Genomic DNA, 25,315 nt, shown 5'->3' with positions numbered 1-25,315 from the left:
GAATCAGCGGGGGTTTTGGGGCGGGCAGACGAGCTGAGGTGTTTCCCCACCCAGGGCCCTGGGATGTTTGACTCTCCGGTGTCTGTAAGTGTCAAGGTAGGATGAGGATGTAGCTGAGTGGCGTTTGCCTAAGATAGCAAAAAGCAAAGGAGCACGTAAGCTGTAGAAAATTCCCAACTCCATCTGTACCAAAAGATATCGGTTCTAGGTGTTGGAAGAGGCTGGGTGGAGGGGTGATGGGAGAGTATGCGCCCAGATGGAGGCAAAGACAGGCGCGGAGCCAGAATAAGCTGAAGATACCGGAAACTAATGTTGGGTCTGAAGTCGGGTTCTCTCTGGAGTCTGCAGCGCGACTTCTTTGGGAATACTCCTGCAAGCTCTGAGATGAGCTGGCCCGGGAGTCCACAATCCAAACTCATCCGCACTTCTGTGTTACCTTTGGAGAAGGCACTTTACATGTCTGTGCTATAACATTTTCTCACCATTAAAAACACTAAAAGAGGACCTTTCTTCCCAGAGCTCTATATCTTTCCTTTTTCTGCTCTATTTAAACCTTTTACTCCGACAGACCACAAAAATTTCTGGGCCTTCTATCAGGAAATAACTTTCGTTAAAACATGCTGCGGTTTAGTGAAACTGGTGCTACCTTACTGTACTCATTATCTCCAGAAGCCTCAGCATGGTGATTACTGGCATTTCCACTTTACAAATTTTTTCTTCCTGGCATTGGAATTTGCTGAATTCTGTCGAGAATCCACCTCCAGATTTTCATTCTACAATATCCTTTCTAATGGGGAAGGATTTAGTGCTCCTTCCAGGGGTGTCTGCGTCTCAGAAAGAGGGCTGCATAATAACTTTCCAGATAGGAAACCTAGAAGACACCACCTTAACCAGATTAAGGTTAGTTATTTCTGGTAATGGAACATACTGATGTTGTGTGCACCCGATGTGCACAAAGGGCACATAGCCTCAGTAGTAATTTTCACAGAAGTCCACATCCTTAATCATGAGAAAATTACACCCAGTTTAAGGGATATTCTGCAAGGCAACTGACCAGTAACTCTTTTGTTAGCACAAAAAGACTGGGCGGGGGCAAACTTCATGGATCAGCTGTTTATTCAGTAAGGGAAGTTCCATGGAAGTTTCATACAGGCGCCAGGTGAGGGCTCTGGACCCACTTTCCTGGTGGAAAATGAGCTCTTGGCCACAGGGTAAGTTTATGCTTACATAGGTTATACTGAGAGGTAACCTAATTATTGCCAGAGGGTGTCTAATGGAGAGTCTGGGGTCAGTAGTAAGTGGGCAGATGGAGAGTCTGAGGTCAGCAGTCTGTGGACCAGATGGAGGGTGTGGCATTAGTGCTCAGTGTTTCTCTCTTTTCCTCAGGGGTCTCATTGTACTGCCAATGAGAAAGGACTTAATTGGGGAAGGGTCAATACTTTGGCTTCTTCCTAGAGACTGCCAGTCTAGGCTTGGATGGATATTTCCTCCCCAGGAAGGAATTGTCTTGTCACTGGGAAGGAATGTATTGAGAAAGGATCAATGCTATCAGTGTATGGCTTTCTTCTTCACTCCCTTTTACCAGGCCTCACTATTTTGGGGTTTGTCATTTTCCATATCTAATACTGTTCAAAAAATCTCAAGGTCATGAAAGACAAGGAATGAATGAGGGACTGCCATAGATTGGAGGAAACTAAGGCAAAAGAAGAACATCGGTGGAAATATTGATGAAATTTGAATGAGGGTTGTAGTGTTATTTACTAATGTTTATTAGCTTTTTGACAACTGTACCAGAGATGTGTGGAATGTTAACAATGGAGAAAGCTGAGTGAAGGGTGTGCAGGAGCTCTGTGCTCTTTGCAACAATTCTGAATATCTAAAGTTATTTCAAAATAAAGTTTTTTTTTTTAAATATGGATACAAAGGAATGATTATCAAATGCTGGAAACACTAGGACATTTAGCAAGGGGAAGAAGTGTGGCAGTGACTAGATCCCAAAACATCCTGGAAGACAGTTACAGGAGGGATCATCACTGCCATCTTACATGTGGAGAACTAGACCAAGGAGTGAAAAGATTGAAAAAGATCACGAACCCAGAAGCAAAAACTAGAATGGTCAGTAGTGTGAGTAGAGCCAAAATAGGGGTCAAAAAGGATAGATGGTGGGAGGCTAGTCTTGTGACTCAGCATTAGAGCCCTCACCTAGCGCGTGAGAGGCCCTGGGTTCAATCCTCAGCACCAAATAAAAATAAACAAAGCTACTGTGTCCAACTACAACTAATATATATATTTAAAAAAAAATAAGGAGATGGTGGTAGGGCCAAGAATGGCATTGAGTGGCAAGCTTTTAAGTTTTGGAGTTTCTTCTATGGTAATGGAGGAACCATTGTAAGATGTTAAGTGGCAGAGAGGCATGAAATACTTTTCTCAGATCGTTTAGAGGAAGCACAAGATGGACTGGAGAGGGGAGAATGAAAACAAGGATGTTGGCAATGTCAACCAGATTAGGGATAAGGATGAGGGCAGGTCTGAGGAAACGAATTCAAAGTTTTGGAGATAAGATTTGATAGGACTTGGGAGTCCAATTAGATGGGATGACTGAATTGTTTATGGAAGACTCCCAGGGCTGTGGTTTGTGTATAGCAATGCAGTAGAAGGGTTTTAGAGACAAAACAGTTTTGGATCCAACTTGTACTCTTTCCACTTAATAGCTGTAGATGTATTCAATCATTTTGAGCCTATTTTCTTTATCTGTAAACAGAGGCAGTCATTCCTCTCTCAGAGTGGCCATGGAAACTAAAAACAGTTCATTTGGCATATCTATCAGTGCCTGACACTTTCTGATAAATGTTGGTAGTTGCTTTGAATGACACTTTGATGAAATGAATATGGATATGGTACTGGTTACTACACCAGAGAAAGTGAATAGAGTTAAGTCTGAGTTAGAAACAGAAAAATATCAGTGACTTAGGGGGTTGAAGCAAGAGTAGTGCAAGTTTGATGTCAGCCTCAGCAACTTAGATACTTGGCAGCTTAGTGAGACTCTGGAGGGGAGAGGGGCAGTGGAGATGGGTGATACAGCTGGGTGGTAAAGTGTCCCTGTCTTCAAATCTCCCAGTATACCCTTCCAAATAAAGAAAGAAATGAGGAAAAATAACAGTATGACTATTTTCATTGACCTGCAGGTATGACTACAAATTCTCAAGGTCATTTCCTTGAGAAATGACATTCTTGGCCCTACCACCATCTCCTTCTTGACCCGTTTTGGCTCCACTCACACTACTCACCATTCTGGTTTTTTTTTTTTTTGGGGGGGGGTTCCTGATCTTTTTCAATCCTTTCACTCCTTGGTCTAGTTCTCCAAATGTAAGATGGCAGTGAAGGTCCCTCCTGTAAAGTATCTTCCAGGATGTTTTGGGATCTAGTCACTGCCACACTTCTTCCCCTTGCTAGGGTGCTTTGAGGAGATCCTCTTTTCTTTGAACCTACTCACAAGGGATCAACATTCTCCTTCTGGGGTCTATGCTGACTCCTACCTTTCCCTGTCAACCAAGAATATTACCCTGGCTCTTCTTCCCAAATGTTTTGATCACAAAGGAGCCCTAGAGACACAGAAAATGAAATGAGAGTGACAGCAACTTCTGCGCTAGAGTTACACAAGGTGACACTCAAAAGTCCTGAGAATAACAGCCAATCATAGCTGAGTCCCAGTTTGGGGCTTTGTAGAATTCAGGCCAATGTTCTTAGCCACACTGAAGCCAGAGCTTTCTAGCTGCTTTTGTAGGACAGATAGGGTTCATTACTCGGGACCTGGAAGGGGCTTGCACTTTGTCCTACAGTAGCTGTTAGACCAGTATGTTAAAAATTCTACTTCCTGGAGTCTCCACTGGTTCCTTTAAAATTTTTTTTTTTTGTGTGTGTGTGTGTGTGTGTGTGCTGAGGATTGAACCCAGAATGCTTAACCACTGAGCTATATCCCCATACCTTTTCTTATGTTTTATTTAGAAACAGGGTCTCGCTGAGTTGCAGAGTACCTCGCTGAGTTCCTGAGGCTGGCTTTGAACTCGCGATCCTCCTGCCTCAGCGTCCCGAGCCCCTGGGATTACAGGCATGTACCATGGCACCTGGTTCCACTGGTTCCATTTTAAAGGAGAGCCTGATGACCTTAGTTTCCTAATATGTCTACTGACACTGGTAAGCAGGCCAGCCTGTGGGTAGCTGCAGGGAGCTAACTGGTGGGTCTCAGCACTCACACTGGGGTCCTGTTTTATAGCATTTTTTGTTGTCTCAGAAAAGTATTTCAGATGGAGGGGCCACATTTATGTCAGTGGCCCCTGCAAATGTTTTGGTCAATGCAAGTACCAAATCCAGTCTCACCTGAGTAAGAGATCTTTTTCTTCCCACCTCATCGTATAGACAGGTTGTAACTTTGCAGAAAGGCAAAAGTCTACATGACCCGGTCACACAAAACACTTTTCTGCAGGTGGGGAAAACCTTTTTACCGAAGACTAACAGAGAAGTGAGCAAATGAAGGACCAAAAAAGTTTTAATTATAAACAGTCTTACATCTTTTAAGAAATTCAAGTGAGGCAACCCCTTGAAGGAACTTTATAAAAGCACTTGGCTCCCTGTTATATTTGTAGAGTTACCTGAGTATGTGAAATTACAGTCCAAGAAAACAAAGGTACTCCAATACAGTAATATACAATCCAATGCTGCCATTCATTTTTAATTAATAAAAACATAAATATAAGGGGGGCTGGAGATACCAACAATACTAAGTAGAAGTAGTCAGCCCTACAGGAGTTAAGAATGGAGTCATATCAAAACAAGGAGGGGTATAAAAATAGAGGCAAAGCCTAATTACATGATCACCAAGACAGTATTTCAGATAAGTAAAAAGTGGCAGGAAGGGCTTGATTGAAATAGATCATTTGGGATGAGACCTTTGTGGACAATGATTAATTGACATTGTTATGTTCAATACCTTGATGAAAAACCAGTATCTGCATTTTAAATAGAGTTATTGTAAGTCTTATGAAATTGGATTCTTCTGCACTCAGATAAAAGATCATAAGAGACAGAGAGTGAATTTATTATTATGAGCTGCTGATGAGTTTAAAATCATTCCATCTGATAAAACAAAATAAGGTCCTTCCCTCTTAACTTAGGTTAGAAAATGCTGCCTTTCCCAACCCACCAAAAGAGCAGAAGAATAAGGCAGTGGTTCATTTTACTTTGTTTTTATTTCAATGTAACATGCAGTTAAAATAAAAAGAAAAAAAAAGAATTAACAGGATTTATTAGCATTTACAATGCTTTACAAAGAAAAAGGACTTTAAAAACAATTTAGTTCAGACTTAAGAAAAAGCTCTAAACACTTACAATAAATCTATTTCCAAATGTTCAGTTTGGACCAAAATTTAAGATAGCATTTGGTAGATACTTATGTCTGCTGTCTATTTGTAGTATTTTTTTTTTTTTATATAACCTCTGATTCTTGGGATATCCAGCCCCCATTTTCCTAACACAGCAGGGAAGACATATACATGTGGCCATTTAAATTAAAGGAAGAAATGGAGTAGGGAGATCCCAGGCTGCAAAAATATATACAAGCATTTACCTTTTCCAGAACTAAACGTTTCTTCCATAAAAATATTAAATAGCCAAGCCCTATAGAACTAGGGCCAGGGCTATATCAAATATACCTATTCTGTATTTTAAAAATATAGGGTAGAAAGCCTTTTGGGTGATATTTATACATTTCACACAATATTTCTAGGTTCCTAAATGAATTATGAAGCATTATGTAGAACCAAAAAGCCTATTTTCTTACATCTCTTAATTTAATCTCGTAAATCTCTAGTAAATATTGTAGGTAACTACATTTCAGAATGAGAATTCACCTCAATAGGAAGTCTTTATAGAAGGCTTAATCTTCATGGCCATATATTAACAAAGTTCAGGCTTATATAATGAATGGGTAGTTGGCAGACATTCGCTCTGTAAGACAAAGCAACCAACAAAAAGGGTTTTTTTACCCTACCAACAAAAAGGCAGAGAGACCCTACTTTGGAAACAATAGGCTTTTAGAGATCACATTGTATTTCCTAGGGTATGTGGAGTTAAAAAAAAGATAGGGTTGGGGAGAGCCTAAACTCTCCCTTTACACTGACAGTTTCTGGATGAGGCAACCCTTTATGATGGCAGTGTCAAAGAGTACAGAAATACAAGTTAAAAATGTTTTTGTTCTTCCAGGATTTAAACAGGAAGAGCAGTTTGGAACATAAAAACATTTTCTTTCCATACATTTTCTTTCTAGGGTCTGCTACTCTCTGTGTATTCTTGGCTTAATGCTACTTGTTCATGCTATGATACTTAAACATGCCAAAGTCCTTGTTACAGGAGTTATAAGGCTGTCCTCAGGGTTCAGCTATGATAGGGACTCAGCTGGCTTAGGCTTCATCTCACTGTCCATAAAATCAAATCTATGATGACAGCTATCCTGACACTCTAAGCTAAGCCAAGTTTAATTAAATAACTATAGAAAAGGTGAAAGTGCATCAGTTAGTTACTAACGGAGCAGTCTAAAATAAACTAGTCATGGGGAAAAAAGAAAATCTGCCAAAATTTTTAGGGGTGAAAAGAACATTGTAGATGAGAAACTTCAATTCAATTCAGGATAATATAAAGAATGGAAATGACTACTCCAGAATGTGTCAGAGAAATGATAATTTTGAAGATTTTTAATTCATACAGAGAATACATTTATGTGGTTACTAGATGTTATCTTCCCTTCTTTTTAAGCCAGTATTATAGTTCTCCCTTCCACATAAAAATATAATTTCAGAGGCTGTTTCATTAACCTGTATTTGAACTAGCAATACTCTAGTTACAACTTGAACTCCTTAGCAATAATTAAATACAATTGAAACTGTTGAAAAACTATAAAGCCTCAAATTATATATAATCATACAAAAATCATCAACAATGGCCTTTGATGAATTCAGCTAAATTAATTCCAATTTCAGATTATTTAAAAAAAATAAAAGTGAAGGAACCACAGTGTTAATATAATATTCTTTGTTTAGTATTTGCAAGGCAATTAAAACAATCAAACTTCCAATTGAAGAGAGGTATGAAGTCATTTGCCATCTGGAACCAACTTTTCCCTGAATTCAAAAGACACAACTGCTTTGTAGAGAGATGCCAGACTCTTATATTACTTCCATGAATAACATCAAAATATAATGCATGTATTCATGCTCCAGAGAGGAAGAACAGTCAGGCCAGGCTGCAATGGGAGGGAGAGCACAAGCTAGAAGTCTGCTCATGTGCCCAGAAACTGGGCTAAGCTTGCACTTTTATTAAATACCTTTCAGCAAGAGGCTTAATAGGAAGATCTTGTATATTGCAGTTACCATGAGACTTCCCTGCATATTTGCAGAATCTCTCTAAAAGTAAAAAACCTACTCCCAAATGAGACTTTTGACATACACACAAAACTGTTAAGGAAACAATCTAGTGGAGTAAGACAAGGCAGATTTCATTGCTGTGTTAAATCTCATGTTAAGTAAGGTTGTGACTAATCATTTATAGATCTGATCTCTGATCTCTGGAAATGTTGAATAGAAATCCAGAATCACTGGGAGATAAATCTCAATGATAACATTAATTTACTTACACTCAGATAACTTTCTAAACAGTCATAGTCCAATTTTACAACAAGATGTGCAACAGGCAGGAAATGGACAAACACTGCAAGTAAGTTCTTGTCCTTCAGTGGTACAAGGTCTCAGAAGCTATTCTTGTCCAAATCCTTCTGTTTCTTCAATGGCAAACAACAGTTTTTCCTTTAGTTGCTCGTAGCTTTTGTAGGGTGGAAGGTCCAGGCGGTTAAAACTAAAAAACGGTAAAATCGTTAGTTTGAGAAAAGAATAAAAATGTTATGTATAGGGCTGGGATTGTGGCTCAGTGGTACAGTGCTCATGTACCATATATGAGACCCTGAGTTTGATCCTTAGCACACCTATGGGAGTGTGTAGTAATTCCCAAATACATGGAAGGCTAAGGCCAGAGGATTGAAAGTTCAAGGCCAGCCTATGTACCTCAGCAAGAACCTTTTTCAAAATAAATATACAAAGGACTGGGGATGAAGTTCAGTGGTAGAGTACCTCTGGGTTCAAGCCCAGTACTGTAACAACAACACAAATGCTGGCAAGGATGTGGAGAAAGGGAAATTTTCATATACTGTGGGTGGGAATGTAAAAAACTAGAAATGTAACTACCATATGACCCAGAAATCCCACTATTGGACACATATCCAAAGGAATTGAAATCAGTATATTAGAGACATCTATACTTGCCTGTTTATTGCAGCACTATTCACAATAGGCTGCATGGAATCAACCTAGGTGTCTATCCATAGATGAATGCATAAAATGCAGTATAGGTACATAATGGAATATTATTCAGCCATAAAAAGAATAAAATTCTAGGGCTGGGGATGTGGCTCAAGTGGTAGCACGCTCGCCTGGCATGTGCGGGGGGCGCTGGGTTTGATCCTCAACACCACATAAAAATAAAAAATAAAATCCTGTCATTTGCAGCAACATGGATGGAACTAGAGGACATTACATTAAGTAAAATAAAGACTCAGAAAGACAAATACTTCATGTTCTTATATGTGGAAGCTAAAAAGCTGATTTCAAAGAAATAGAGACTTCGAGAGCCTTGTGGAAGGGTGTGGGCAAGGAAGGAAGGAATGGGGAAAGGGTGGTTAAAAGAATTTGGGTAAGAATAACTTCTAATGTTCTATAGCACAGCAGGATAACTATGATTGATAACAAGCGATTGACTATTTCAAAACAGCTAGCAGAAAGGATTTTGAATGTTCCAACACAAAGAAATGATAAATGAGGTGATATATTTGCCAATTACCCTGACTTGTTCATTACAGATTATACACATATATTGAAATGTCACATAAATGTGTACAAATATTATGTGCCAATTAAAAATATAGCTGGGGGGCTGGGGCTCACTGGTAGAGTGCTTTCCTAGCATGGGTGAGGCACTGGGTTTGATCCTCAGCAAAATAAATATAAATATAATAAAAAATAAATATAATAAATAAAATATTTATATTTTTATATTTATATAAATATAAATATAAAAAATAAAAATAAATATAATAAATAAAAGTTATAAAAATATATTATATATAATATATTTTATATATATATATTATATATTTTATATATCTGGGAGGCTGAGGCTGGAGGATCAAGAGTTCAAAGCCAGCCTCAGCAACTTAGCAAGACCGTCTCAAAATAAAAAAAACAAAAAGGGCTGGGAATGCAGGGCACGGTGGTACATGCCTATAATCCCAGTGGCTTGGGTGGCAGAGATAGGAGGATCATGAGTTCAAAGCCAGCCTTGTGAGTTCAAAGGCAAAAGTGAGACACTAGTCAATTCAGTAAGACCCTGTCTCTAAATAAAATACAAATAAGCTGGACATGTGGCTCAGTGGTTGGGTGCCCCTGAGTTCAATCTCTGGTACCCACCCCCCCAAAAAGGGCGGGGAAGTGATTCAGTGATTAAGCATCCCTGGTTCAATACCTGGTACTATATAGATAGATAGATAGATTAGGGATGTAGCTCAGCAGTGCAGCACTTGCCCTAGTATGTGCAAGACTCTGGGTTTGATCCCCAGCACTGCTAAATAAACAAAAGAAAATTCTGACACACGCTACAACATGGATGAACCTTATAGGCATTATTTTAAGTGAAACAAGCCAGTCACAAAAGAACATAAGTATGATTCCACACTTATAAAGTACTTAAATTAGTCAAAAATCCTAGAAACAGAAAGTAGAATGATGGTTGCTAGGAACTGGGGAGGGAGTAGTTACCGTTCAGTAAGTGCTATCATCATTGGTGGTGACACCTGCACAACTGTAAGAATGTACTTAATGCCAGAGAACTGTTTATACTGAAAAATGGTTAAAAGTGATAAATAGGGCTGGGGTTGTGGCTCAGTGGTAGAGTGCTCGCCTAGCATGCATGAGGCACCACATAAATGTAAAATAAGATGTTGTGTACACCGAAAAAACTAAAAAAATATTTTTTAAAAAAGTGATAAATAATTTTATGTTAATGTTTTACAATAAAAAAATAACTAGCTAATAAAAAGAAATGAAATACTAACCCATACCACAACATGGATAAATCTTGAAAACATTATGCTAATGAAAGAAGCCAGAAACAGGGGCTGGGGATGTGGCTCAACTGGTGGCGCACTTGCAGCATTCGCGGGGCGCTGGGTTCAATCCTCAACACCATATAAAAATAAAAAATACATTGTGTCCACCTAAAACTAAAAAAATAAATATTAAAAAAAGAAGCCAGAAACAGAAGGCTACATATTATGATTCCATTTATATAAAATTTCAGAGTAGGAAAACCACAAAGACAGAAAAAGTAGAATAGTGGTTACCAAGGGTTGCATGAGGGGCAAATAGGGAGTGTCTACTGATGGGTATAGGGTTTCTTTGTGGCATCAAAAAAATGTTCTGCAATTAGATAGTGGTGTTGATTACACAACCTTCTGAAAAGACTGAAAAACCACTGACCTACACACTTATTTAAGAGAGCAAATTTTATGATATGTGAATTATGTATCAATAAAGTTTTCATTTAAAAAAACACTTGGGCTGGGGGGTATAGGTCAGTAGTTGAGTGCTTGTCTAACATATATGAGGCACAGGTTCAATCCCCAGTACTACAAAAAATTAAAAACTACTGCTCGCATATATGTGTATTAAAACATAAAGGAACAGATAATAAAATATCAAAAAGGTACTGGGCATGGTAGTGTACACCAGTAATCTCAGTGATTTGGAGGCTGAGGCAGGGGGATCTTAAATTTGAGGACAGCCTCAGCAATTTACCAAGACCCTTTCTTAAAAAATATCCATCAAGGTCTATATATATGTCTACTAGATATAATGTCCCACAAAATAGTACTTCAAGTTCAAATATATTTTCCTGTCTTCAGAGAAATTAAAAGTATACTAAAAACCAAATTAAAAAAAATTGGAGGGGCTGGGGATGTGGCTCAAGCGGTAGCACGCTCGCCTGGCATGCATGCGGCCTGGATTCGATCCTCAGCACCACATACAAATAAAGATGTTGTGTCCGCCGAAAACTAAAAATAAATATTAAAAAAAAAATCTCTCTCTCTCTCTCTAAAAAAAAAAAAAAATTAAAAAAAATTGGAGGCGGGAAAAGGGATTGATGGTAAATATGATAACAGATCATTCTGAGGTGAATGAAATGCTCTAAAACTAGAATGGTTAATTTTACGGTACATAATTATGCCTCAGTAAAGCTGTTAAATAATTTAATACCATGGGGAAAGTTCTTCTGTTTCATTTTTAACAGGTCTGTCTCTTTCTTTCTTTCTGGTAGTGATGGGGATCGAACCCAGGAGTGCTCTACCACTGAGCTACATAACCAGTCCTTTTTATCTTTTTCTTTTTGGTATGGGGGATTGAACTCAGGGGTATTTAACCACTGAGCCACATCCCCAGCCTTTTTTATATTTTATTTAGAGACAGGGTCTCACTAAGTTGCTTAGGACCTCATTAAATTGCTGAGACTGGCTTTGAACCTACGATCTTCCCGCCTCAGCCTCCTGAGCTGCTGGGATTATAGGCCTGCACCACCACACGCAGCCCTTTTTTATTTTATCTCGAGACATAGTATCATTAAATTGCCTAGGCTGGCTTTGAACTTGGAATCTTTCTCCTCCGTCCTCCCAGATAGTTGGGACTACAGGTGTGTGCCATTTTAGAACCGGTTAGGTTCTAAATAGCTATAGGATAACTGGAAAAAAAAGGCTTGTTTTTCTATTCTTTCTGATTTTGCTTACCAGGTATGACTTCTGGGTAACCAATTTTCTTTCCCAACTTTCTCAATGCAGAATTTCTGTGGTCCATTGCTTCCTAAAACAATAAAATCATAAATAGTTTTTCAGAAGTTCTTAATTGTGTGTCCCAATCCAATAGCAACAGAATTACCAGGTTGGAATCACAAATCCACAGGCCCTACCCCTAAACTACTGAATCAGAAACTCTAGGGGTGGGGCTCTGTAGTATGTGTTTTAATCACTTCCAGTAATTCTAGTGAGTGCTGAAGTTTGAGAATGATTTTGCTAATGTATGTCAAAGAGAAAATGCAGTCTTATTGAGTATTCCTTAACCAGAATAACAATGTTATGTATAAGAAGCTTAATTTTAGGAGCTTTAACTACAATAAGGAAACTACAACCTACTTTCTAGTACAAGAAAACTTGATTTAAATTCAGAATCATTAAAACTTTATGAAATGTACACATCTTAGGCAAATTCAGTGTCAACAGTGCTTATGCTGAGCATAGGTCCTGCACCTGTACCCTTAAACATGCAGACATACCAACTCATTTTCTTTTTTTTTTTTTTTCCCTGTGTGGTGCTGGGGATTGAATCTAGGACCTCCTGCTTGCTAGGCAAGCACTCTACTAATGAGCCACATCTCTAGCCCCAAACATATTAATTCTTGCCTGTCATCTACCTTCTGCTAGAAATAGCTATGACTAGTGATTATAAAATACTGCCTTAACAAAGGTCACTATTGCTCCCTTGGAAGAAGCATTTACTAGTGATAAAAATGGTAGAACCACTTAACTTTTTTAATTAGAAGTAGCCAGGCACATTAAATATTATGAAATGTGTGGGATAGTCATGCACAAGAATTTTCTCATGTCTCACTGACTAAATCTAGTATAGATATACTTTTGTAGTACCTTTATATTTAATAACAATGAGTTGTTTTCACAAGTAGTTATGTGAAAGGCCACTATGAAAAAGTACAGGTAACCCAAGAGTGGTGACATACTCCTGTAATCCCAGAGGCTCGGGAGGCTGAGACAGGAGGATTGCAAGTTTAAAGCCAGCCTCAGCAAAAAGTGAGGCGCTAAACAACTCAGTGAGACCCTGAGTACCCTCCCCCCACCCCAAAAAGCAGATGCAGAAACATGCCATGTTTTGTATTTTATTTAGAGACAGGGTCTCATGAGTTGTTTAGCACCTCGCCATTGCTGAGACTGGCTTTGAACTCAAGATTCTCCTGCCTCAGCCTCCCGAGCCACTGAGATTACAGGCATGTGCCACTAGCAACTCTGGCCTCCAGGCTATTTCTATCTCATCCTTACATACAGATGTTTTTAAGCAACAGCACTCTATTATTTTCTATATTCTATTTAAAATATATAAATATATTTTGGGGGCTAGGGTTTGGCTCAGTGGTAGAGCGCTTGCCTCAAAAGTATGAGGCATTGGGTTTCATCCTTGGCACCACATAAAAATAAACAAACAAAATAAAGGTATTGTGTCCACTTACAACTAAAAAAAATTTAAAATACATATATATATTTTTATTTATAGTTGGACACAATACCTTTATTTTATGTGGTGCTGAGGATCGAACCCAGCACCTTGCACATGCTAGATGAGCGCTCTACCGCTGAGCCACAACTTCAGCCTCTATATTCTATTTTTGTATAAGGCTATTTATTCTCTCAGATCAAAATGTCACTGTTGTATTGTTTTAACTTTCCCTCTTCTCTTACCTCTAACTCATACATTATTATTACCTGAAAAAAATGCTCTCTGGAATTTTCTACTCAGTTATCTGGCAGTAGTCACCTTAAACTCAGCAGATTCTAAACCACTCATCATTCTTCTACATCTCTAACTATGTTCTTTACACTTCACAGCTTCTCCATTTCTCTACATTATTCTTTTTATACCTTAAAATCTAGCTCTGTTTCTACTTTTGAAACTTCTCTAGCATTTATTCTTTCCCTTGTATTTCCACTTCAATCTCCTAAGATCAGGTTCCCATTATTGCTGCAATAAGTTCCTCATATCCTTCAGGGTCTCCCCATCTTTGAATTAAATCTTTACTAGGATTTAATCTAGGGTTGCTCTGCCACTGATCCACACACACAGTCCTTTTTTATTTTGAGACAGGAACTCACTAACTTGCTGAGGCTGACTTAGAATTTATGGTTCTTCTGCCTCAGCATCCCAAGTAATTGGGATTACAGGCATGTGCCACAGTATCCAGCCCCATCTTTTAATATGCTATTTATCTTATTATCAAATCATCCTAAAATGCAGCCTCTACAAGTTTTCCTTTTTTTCAAAATGCTTCCATAGCTTCCAGTATCTTCCAGGTAATATCAAATTCTTTTGGTATGATTAAAACATCTTTGTTAAACTGATTTCACACTTTAAAATCACCTGCTTAGTTTGCTAATTCTGACTAAGCTGAAGCAATCTTAGAGATCACTTACATGTGCAGCCTTCTGGGGTACTTAGCATAATGCTCACATTCACTTAAATAACCACAAAATAATTAAAATATGACCTATATCTCAAACAACTCCCAGTCTATTAGAAAAGTGGTTTCAAACAAAATGGGAAACTATTGGGAAGGCATTAGGGAAGTAATAGCCCACTATAGTACAATGATCTCCTCACCTCATTAAACAGTATTATATGACCAGTAATATTTCTCATTTCAGAAAAACTAAGATATTTGCCAAATGACTGACTGAACAAAGTTCACATACAGAGGACGGATATCCTAAGTAAAGACTACAAAATGATTTAGAAGTTTACACAATACAGGTTAAATTGTGGCTAGTTGAAAAAAATGGTTATACTTGTCTTTTTATTTTTGATACCTTACATAGACACTTACCTAACAGCAGTGTGATAATGATTTTCTGTGTAGGAGAGAAGTACCTGGTATACATACCCATGAGGTCAGCAAATCCTCCTACTGGTAATCGGCAAGTTCCAGTGACAAATTGCAGAAGTCTCATTCTCTTCTCATTATCAATTTCCTTAACAAACTGTTAAGATTATATTTAAAGAGATATATAGGACATGTTATATTTGGCTCACTGCACATGAAAGAAAAATCATTTCAAATCTTAAATGAGATGGGTATGGTGCTACATGCCTATAATCCTAGTGACATGGGAGGCTGAGGGAGGAGGATCATGAGTTGAAGGCCAGCCTCAGCAACTTAGCAAGACCCCGTCTCAAAATAAAAAGGGCTGGGGATATGGCGCAGGGGTTAAGTGCCCCTGGGTTCAATCCCCAGTACAAAACCAAAACAAACGAATAAACCCCCGCACAAATCTTAAATGAACCCTTGGTGTCACTTGCAGTAGTAGACAGTGACTTTATATCTAACACTGTGGATAAAGGGAGCATTTTCTTTTCTTTTCTCTCTCCCTCCTTCCCTCCTTCCCTCCCTCCTTCCTTCCTTATTTATTTTTATAGTAGTAGATGAACAGAATGCCTTTATTTTATTTGTTTATTTTTATATGGTGCTGAGGATCAAACCCAGTGCCTCACGCATGCTGGGCAAGTGCTCTGCCGCTGAGCGACAGCCCCAGCCCTAAAGGGGGCATTTTCATGTTTGTCGAAGCTTACCAACTTCCCCTAAATCAATCTCAGGACAACAGGTCTAAAAAGAAGCATGCTCGGGGCCTAAGAGCTCCCTACTCATGCAGTTGGAAGATGAGCTCTTTTAGGAAGTCCCTGCTTCCCCCCTCCTAGATCTGCCTAGCCTATCAGACATTCAGGTAGTTATATAGGACATGGAGCTTCAGTCTATATGGACTTTTTTGGTAATATAAACCAATCAAGCTCACGGAATTCTGATCCAGATAGAATTCAATGACTTCCTTTTCTTGATGTTTTTTAAATGTTCACGTACCTATATGTAGTATTATGTGCCTACAACTTTTTTTTTTTTTTTTTGTACCAGGGGTGCTTAACCACTGAGCCACATCCCCAGCCCTTTTTATTTTGAGACAGGACCTCACTAAATTGCTGAGGCTAGCTTTGAACTAATGATCCTCCTGTCTCAGCCTCCCAAGCTGCTAGGATTACAATTTGCACCACTGTGCCTGGCTACTTCCTTTAATTCTTACTCAAAACATTAGGTTTTTGGATACTATTTCTAGCATGGGTCAATTTTTTTTTTGGGGGGGTGTTAGATTTATAGGGTTTAATAATAGTCCATTATAAATATATAGCACATTTTATTTATCCATCTATTGACAGGCATATGGGTTAATTTCACCTTTTGGTGATCTTAATATTGTTACGAACATGTATGTGGCAGTATCTGAGTCTTTCCTTTTTGGAGTGGAATTACTGAATCATATATTAATTCTATGTTTAACTTTTTTATAAAGTGCCAAACTGTTTTCCATATTGGTGCATTATTACTCTCATCAGCAAGACAGGAAAGTTTCAATTGCTCAGATCCTCATAAATTACCCCCAACCCTTGATAAAACTAATGAGTATGAAGTGGTATCTCATTGTGGTTTTGACTCCACTTTCTTAATGACCAATGACATTGAACATCTTTTCATGTTATTATAGCAGGCATCTTTTTGAAAGACACCATTATGATTTTAAACCAGGTCTCTTAAATTTTGCCACCTGAACACCTTAATGAAGTATGAATAATGAAAACCATACTGACAATTTTATACTATTCCAAACAGCATTTAAATCAAATGTGAATCTAATTTACGGGAACTGTCTTATAATCTGGGCAAATGTGTAAGGTATGTATATTGGTTACTTAGTCTTAAAAAGAATGGTGATAAAAGGCTAGAGGACACATGTCTATAATCCTAATGATTTAGGAGGCTGAGGCAGGAGGATTGCAGCAAGTTCAGGGTTAGCCTAGAAAACTTAATCTGTTTCAAAACAGGGACATGGCTCAGTGATAGAGCACCTCTGGGTTCAAACCTCAAACCCCAGTATGAATATGGTAGTTGTTCATATCTATAATCTGTGATTTTTTTTTCCTTTACTGGAGATTTAATCCTAGGGCACTTTACCACTGAATTATTTATTTTGAGGCAGGGTCTTGGTAAATTGTAGAGGTTGGCTCAAATTTGCAATCCTCCTGCCTCAATCCCTAGGATTATAGGTGTGCACCCCCATGCTCAGCTATACTTATTTACTATAACTGGTATTATAATGCATAGGATGGACTGAGGGGACTGCACACACTGGTATATTTTGTTCTTTTACTCATTGTGGTAAATTTGAAGAAATTTCATGCTGTGGTTACCAACTGAAACAAATTTAGAAACAAACCTGCCAAAACCACATGATTTGTTTGCTTGTCCTAGTGTAATGACGGTAGATTGCATGTCTTTGCCAGTCATTTAAATCAATCTCTTGCATTCCACATAAAAGGACCTTTAGGGATGAAAAAGACAAATTGTTTCTTTAGGTGACTTTATAAAAAAATGATTGACATAAGATAATATTAATAAAAACATTAATAGCAGGTATAAACTGTACGTCAAGAATCGGATCTATGACCTAGGAAAGCAAGTTTCACGTATGGTTCCATACATACATATATTCAAGGAATAATCTACTCAATTGTAAAGAAGTATTAATGTAACACTTTTTAAAAAAATAATGATCTTTCATTTTTGGATAAATTATGATTTTTCTTTTTTTAATTTTACATTTATTTATTCTAATTTGGTATACATGACAGCAGAATGCATTTCAATTCATAGAACACATATAGAGCACAATTTTTCATGTTTCTGGTTGTACATAAAATAGAATCACACCCATTCGTGTGTTCATACATGTACTTATGGTAGGTGAGGTCCATCTCATTCCACTATCTTTCCAATACCTAAATCCATAATTAATATCCATAAATTTTGATTTTTTTAACCATTGAGGATGTTTCAAAACATCATACCAGCAGAAAAAATACTACTGCCACTGGAAAGATGGAAAAGTGAATTTAAAGTAGACACCTAAAGTTATTATTTACTAGCATGCTGCAAGGGAATGAAGAAAAATTCATTACCTCTAATTCCTTTGCATCAAAGTATTGCAAATACTGCTGAGGAAGAATTTCATTAAAACCCTCAAAGAAAGCTTGTGTCTGTTCTTCAACACCTCGAGATAACCGCCACTCAGCTACCATTCTGGCAAATAAATATGAAAAAGCTATCAGGAAGTTTACATTTTACCTTTAAATTCTAGTATAAAGTTAAACATTTTAAACTTTATTATTATGAAAAACCTGAAACAGAAATGTAGAGTATAATGAACCCCTTTGTAAACATATCCAAGCTTTATCACAATGCCTATCTTATATCATCCATGCCATTAGCTCATACATTAGAGTAATTTCCTTTGAAAAAATAAATTTTTAAAAAAAATTTCAAGCATCTCTTGGCATAAAGTTTCTTAAAAGCATAACCACACCATTATCACAACAAAAAAGAGAATGATATTTCTTTAATATCAAATATTCAGGGGCTGAAAAGCTGTCCCGGGACTCCTATATAACTTCAGGTGTTGGTGTTTCCTCCTTTCTAGTGATGTACTTTCTTCTTTTTCTCACCTATCACTTTTGCTTTTGCTCTTGCTTCCATATAATTACTCAAATAAATACCATCTTATATAAAAAAAGTGTCTTTACTGTCTATCAGATCCAATCTGCCAAATCCAGCAGCTGTACACATACATAACTATACTTTAGCGTTACAAGGTATTATGAAATTTATAATATATGCATAAATATAACAACAACAGAACAGGGACTGGAATGAAATAAGTATAATTATGCTCTTATGAGCTTCTTATATTGTAGAAGAGGTGCTATAATATAAATTTTAGGTAAATAGAGACAAGTTAAGAATGCATATTATTGTAATCATTATTGTCATCACCAAAAAAGTGAAGTTTAACTAAAATACCAGCAGAATAGATTAAAAACAAATAATAATTGATCTATCAACTCAAAGAAGGTAGGAAAGGAGAACAGACTTTAGGAAACAAATAGCAAGGTGAGACTTGCAAATAGCAAAACTTAACCATTATATATAAAAATAATAAAAACCATAAAAATAATAATACCTAGGAATACACTGCTTTCTTTTTTTTTAATTTTTAATATTTATTTTTTAGTTATCAGCGGACACAACATCTTTGTATATGATGCTGAGGATCGAACCCGGGCTGCACGCATGCCAGGAGAGCGCGCTACCGCCTGAGCCACATCCCCAGCCCAAATACACTGCTTTCAAGAAACAAATTTAGATATGACAATATACTATGTAAATAAACTCATCACAGGAAAGCTGGAGTGGATGTTATAGTTTTGATATAGGACAATCTGAGGTAAAATTATAGGATTATGAGAGTAGTGACTCCATATTAGTTTCAATGTAATAACTGGGTGGTGACTGTAGGTAAATGGGGCATGGCTGGAGGAGATGGGTCACTGTGGGGCATGCCCTGGAAAGATTCAACTTCCTTGTGACCCCTTTCCCTTTCTTTCTCTACTTTCTAGACAGCCATGAATAGTACTCCTCCACTGTGCACTCTGCTATGATGCTCTGACTCACCTTGGGCCCATAGCAATGGGTTTGGTCAATCATGGACTAAGCCTCTGAAATCCTGAGTCAAAAATAAAAATGTCTCCTCTAAGTTATCCCTGTCAGATATTTTGACCATAGTGATAAAAAAACTAATTAACCCAAGGGATAATAACAGAAATAGAAAAATGACATTTCATGAGAGCCAATTCATTAGTTGCAAGCATAATATACATGAGAATATACTATAACATATACTATAACTATAACATAGCTTCAAAATACATGAAGCAAAAAATAAGACCAGAGGTGTGGCTCAGTGGTAGAGCACAGGCTTAACCTGTGTGAGGTCTTGGTTTCAATCTCCAGCACCAAAAATTAAAACAAAAACTAAACCATCAATAAGGATATAGAAAAGTTTAGTATATCATCAACCAATCTGACCCTAATTGACATTTATAGAATTTTAACATAACAATGGCAGTACATAACATTTCAAGTGTACCAGATATAACACACATTGGGTTATAACACAAGTTTCAAAATATTTAAAATGTAATAATTTAGAGACTCTTCTCTGACTATAATGGAATTAAATTAGAAAACAAAGGTAGTTGGAAAGAATCCCCAGACTTTGGAAATTAAACAATATACTTCTAAATAACTTATGGATCAAAGAAGAAACCACAATGAATATTAAAAAATATTTTTAACTAAATGATAATGAAAACTATCACAATTGTGGGACATAGCTAAGGTATGTCCCACAATTGTGATAGTTTTAACTAGAAACTGCTTTAAATGCTCATATTAGAAAATAACCAATGAAAGACATCCAATTACAAAATGTCCATCATAAAATGGGCAAAAGAGCTACAAATAATCAATATGTACAAAAAGATACTCAATACCATAAGTGAAGGATGAAATGGAAGTTAAAACTACAAGGATATATTACAGACAATACTGAATTGGCAAGATTGTAAAACAAAAATGCAAACACTGCTAGTAGGCCTATAAAATGGCAGGACCACTTTAAGAAACTGGAAGCAAGTTTCTAATGAAGTTAAGCACCCATCCTAACACCCAACAGTTTCACTCCTGGGTATTTATGTAAGAGAAATACAAACATGGTTCACAAAAAGGCTCAATAAAAATGTTCAAGGCAGCTTTATTCATAATAACCCCAAAGAGGGTAACAACTGAAATGTCAACGAGAGAATGGATATACAAATTGTGATGTACACATAGCATGAAACATGTCTCAGCAACAAAAAGGAATAAAATACTGAAACATAAAACATGATAAATCTCATAATGCTGAATAAAACAGACAGATACAAAAAGTACATGATATGATTCCATTTTAGGAAGTCCAAGATCTGATATAGAAATAAAACTAAACTGAACCAGCTGCCTCTTGGCCAGGGGAAGGGAAATGCGTATGGTATTGCTCCGTTATGGGATGGGGGGACAGAAGAAGGAAAAAAAAGTCCCATAGTTTAATTTGGGTCAGCTTTATTTTGTTTTTTTATTTTTATGTGGTGCTGAGGATCAAACCCAGGGCCTCACACATGCTAGACGAGCACTCTGCCGCTGAGCCACAATCCCAGCCCCTTAGGTCATCTTTATAGGGACATGATGCTATATTGAATAATGTTTACAAAACTGACATTTAAGAGTGATTTAGCAGCTGGGGACAATGGCACATGCCTGTAATTCCAGCGACAAGGAAGGCTGAGGTCCTAAGCAACTTAGCAAGACTCTGTCTCAAAATAAAATAGTAAAAGGGCTGGGAATGTGGCTCAGTGGTTAAGCACCTCTGGACTCAATCTCTGGTACGAAATTGCCAAAATATTAACTATTTACTTAGGTAAGCTCTCGGCATTTTACTCTAAATTATACCTCTTAAAAAATAAAACCAAAAAAAAATGTATTTATTTATTTGGGTGGGACAAGAGATTTAACCCAGGGGCCCTTTATCACTGAGCTACATCCTCAGTTCTTTTTATTTTGAGACAGGGTCTCACTAAGTTGCCCAGCCTGGCCTTGAAGTCAAAACTCACTGCCTCAGGAGTAGATGGGATTATAGGCATATGCCAACGCATCCAGTTTAAACTAAATTTTTGAAAGGCTACATTATATAACTAATAAACAATGATTGTACATAATAGTTGGTGATGGGTGCAATTGTACACTTCTAATTATGAAGGGAAAATCAGGCAAGAGACATAGAAACTGAAACATAAGCAGCAGCAGATACACTCAATTTAACCCTGATTAGACAGAACTGGTGTCGAGAAGACATGAATGGACCAGTAACTACAAGAATGAACCAGTGCAAAGCATTATAGAGGAAATACCATAAACCATTATTTTCTTATAAATTTTGCCCAATTTTTTAGTAATCCCCATGAAAATATGAGCATACAAATTTGAGATTTTTTTGCAATGAAATGATATTTAGCACAGTGTTCACAGAATTGGAATTTAAAAGAAATGATTTAGCATTTCTACCTTTGGAACTCCCACTTTTGGGCTGAAACTGTGAGTGAGAAATAACTACTTACATAGAATAATGATTAGTACAAAAGGAAATTTTTTTTGAAATATTGCCAATTACTATTAATAGGAAATTATCAACAGAAATGCTAAACTATATCAAAAGGAACATTCTCTCTCACCTGATATATTCCTCTTTATTTTCTTCTGTTACAAGAATATTGCCACCATTGGGTTTCAAGTCATGACTTTTAATTTCACCTAGAATTTCTTTATCAACGGAGAAGTACATTTCCAAACCACATTCTTCAATATTGTTTTCTCTGTACAAATAAAATTAGCACTATTTGTCATGTCCACAAATTCAAACATAATTCAAGTTTTGACTTGAGGCCTCTGGTCTAAAATAATTAACATTAAACTATAATATCAAAATAAGAAATTAGAAGGTTATATGCTCTTAAACCATCATATTACTACCTAGTTTCTTAAGGTATTCCTGTGAAATTTATCACATTAAACAGAGAGACAATTTTGACGTGCAGATCATTTAAATTCAATAAACCAATTACATGCCTATAGTTTGATAAGTTACTAATACCATAATGAAAGCATATAGACTCTATTCTAATAAATTGAATATATATAGAAACTTACTTAACCCAGATGAGAGAATTGTAAAATTCTGGATCAATAGATTCTAAATCCTTAAGTCCAACTGGTTTGTTCAAGATACATTTATAGAATGGTAAAGAAAAACCTGTGTCTATGAATTTTCCATGGAACAGAGCCTATACAAAAAGAAAACAATATCATTGCAGATAACTATATGAAAGTAATTTTATTTCTAAACATTAGGTGTATTCTTAATTTATAAAAACTCCCCTGTCAAATGATCTTTTATGGCATATGTAAGAAAAGTTAATATTGTTGATTTAACAAAGTAAACACACAGTTCTCCACTTGCACTTACCATGGCAATAAACCTGCCAATAAAACGAAAATATTTCAGGTGATCTGGATTGATGTAAGAAGCGGGGTTTATCTGCAGGCAGTAGTTATCCTTCCCTGCATATTCAAACAGGCAATACATTGGGTTCAAAACTTCATGTGACAAAAGAAAGAACCACTCTCTGAAATCAAAAGAAAACTCAGGATGAAAAATCTCGTAAGTAACAATGCCAACAAATCAAAGATCAATGCTACAACGTTCTCAGGAATCTACATTCCTTAGCTGGTACTAGTTGTCTTACCTCTAATCTAATCTGTTGATTTTCATTGCTTCTGCTCAAATGTGTTGATATTTATACATTGCTTATTGTTATATTTCAAAAAAATCTAACCCATTATTGACTTTAAATGCACCTTTATTTGATGAACCACTAACATTTTTTTCCAATTATAATGGTAATACACAGTCCAATTTTGAAAATATTAGTCATGGAATTGATGAAATGCTACTACATGTAGACAAGTTAAAATTCACTATTGACTCATGTGATGAGAGTGGCTGAAATGCATCTAATATCCCATGCATTGCTAAGTCCCATGGTGATCTTCAACAAGTGCTGCCACTACCTCCATTTAGGATGAATGTGAACAACCCTCCAATTTCGGAGGCAATAAACCAAGTAATTCCAGCTCCTTAAAAATTGAGAAAATGCTGTTAAAAGCACCAATTCAAGTGCTCTGAAAATATCTACCCATATTAACCTGAGATTGTGGTTATTAACTATATAACATGTATGGGTTTGGTAGAACAAATCTGGAACAAAACATTGTGTTATCAGTTTCCTAGACCTCTTTTCCTGTTAGTTCATGGCCTCTGGTCATAATGCTGCTTTTAATATTGTTAGTGGTTTTCTAAATAAGACTGAATAATTGGCCTCTTCCTGAATTATCTTTAACTTGTTCAAAATTAAAGGTTTCTACTCATTTACTTTGTTTTTTTTTTTTTTTAAATATCCAATTTTTAGTTGTAGTTGGACACAATACATGAGGTGCTGAGGATTGAACCCAGGGCCTCACACATGCTTGGCAAGCACTGTACTCCTAACCCCAGCCCATCTACTCATTTACTTCTGACTATTTCATATACTTGAAAGAAATTTATGTCACAATATAAAGGATTACTAAAATGTAGTCACCAGTTAGTGAGCACAGAAAGACTTAGGCTCTGAATTAGGTTATTAATGTATTTCTATTAAAGTATTTCATTAAAGTATTTCTATTCTTCATAATAATCCAAGATAGACAGACATTATTATTATTTTACAGCTGAAGATATTTGCCGAAGATCACACTATTGAGTGCAGAAAAGAAAACATTAATACCACTCCTGACTCCAAAGTCCTTGCCTTTCCACATTGCCACTACTATGTAAATTTTTGCCCTGGTATGACATATTGCTATGGAATAAGGAAAGTGATTTTTTTCTTTCTTTCTTTTCATACAGGGGATTGAATTCAGGGGCACTTTATCCCTAATCTACATCTTCAGTTCTTTTTCTTTTTTCATTTGAGAAATGATCTAAGTTGCTGAGATTGGCTTTGAACTCGTAATTCTACTGCTTCAGCTTCTAGACTTGCCTGGCTCTTTTTTTGCTGTTCTGGGGATCTACCCCAGCACCTCCACTATGCTAAGCAAGCACTCTACCACTAAACCACATGCCCTGCTCAGAAACTCAATTTCTTCCTGAAGGCTACTTTCCAGGGCTTGATTAGTAGCTCCAATATGAAGAAAGTAGAATTAAGATTTTCGGGCTGGGGATGTGGCTCAAGTGGTAGCGCACTCGCCTGGCATGCCTGCGGCCCGGGTTCGATCCTCAGCACCACATACAAACAAAAATGTTGTGTCCGCTGAAAACTAAAAAATAGATATTAAAAAAATTCTCTCTCTCTCTTTAAAAAAAAAAGAATTAAGATTTTCAACTCTATTTTATATAGTCTCTGTATTCTCATGACAGATTTTTAATATCAGTTAGGAATTGTGTATTATCTGTATCAGTACTATGTAGAGGAGGAAATGTCAAGGGCCTTGCATGCTCTGTGAAACAGACATGAGGTGGTTGTATCCAGGCTATACAACTTATTATGTGTGTTAGATGAATCTCTAAACTTCATCATCTGTAGAATTCTATCACACAGGATTGTTCTGAGGGCTAAATGAATGATGTAGGTGAAGTCAACTAGCAATACCTTAGAAAGTGCTGAATTAATGTTTGTTGAAATTCTGTAGCTCCAGCATAATAAAGCTACAGTAATTTGCCATATTTCATTTTCCTGAAATATAAGATTGAGAAAATAAT

General features: G+C 36.8%; 1 protein-coding gene and 1 long non-coding RNA gene across 4 annotated transcripts in view; one reads left to right on the top strand and one right to left on the bottom strand.

Annotated features, from left to right (window-relative positions):
* Positions 1–39: 39 nt before the first annotated feature.
* Positions 40–19,249, top strand: LOC144255260 (uncharacterized). Its single transcript, XR_013343692.1, has 3 exons — positions 40–84; positions 4,006–4,194; positions 19,097–19,249. It is a non-coding gene; the product is annotated as an uncharacterized LOC144255260 (long non-coding RNA).
* Positions 5,228–25,315, bottom strand: part of Itch (itchy E3 ubiquitin protein ligase) — a 126,505-nt gene continuing 106,417 nt past the window's right edge. For all 3 annotated transcript variants that reach the window (XM_077799402.1, XM_077799404.1, XM_077799403.1), the window contains 8 exons: positions 22,982–23,141; positions 22,666–22,799; positions 22,191–22,331; positions 17,988–18,108; positions 17,246–17,350; positions 14,869–14,965; positions 11,936–12,008; positions 5,228–7,902 (listed from right to left, as the gene is read on the bottom strand). In XM_077799402.1, coding sequence (XP_077655528.1) covers positions 7,803–7,902; positions 11,936–12,008; positions 14,869–14,965; positions 17,246–17,350; positions 17,988–18,108; positions 22,191–22,331; positions 22,666–22,799; positions 22,982–23,141 — 931 coding nt within the window. In that variant the 3' untranslated portion in view covers positions 5,228–7,802. The remainder of the gene's footprint in view (positions 7,903–11,935; positions 12,009–14,868; positions 14,966–17,245; positions 17,351–17,987; positions 18,109–22,190; positions 22,332–22,665; positions 22,800–22,981; positions 23,142–25,315) is intronic.

The sequence above is a fragment of the Urocitellus parryii genome, chromosome 6 (assembly GCF_045843805.1).
Source record: "Urocitellus parryii isolate mUroPar1 chromosome 6, mUroPar1.hap1, whole genome shotgun sequence".
NCBI lineage: Eukaryota > Metazoa > Chordata > Mammalia > Rodentia > Sciuridae > Urocitellus > Urocitellus parryii.
This window is presented reverse-complemented; position numbering and strand designations above follow the sequence as displayed.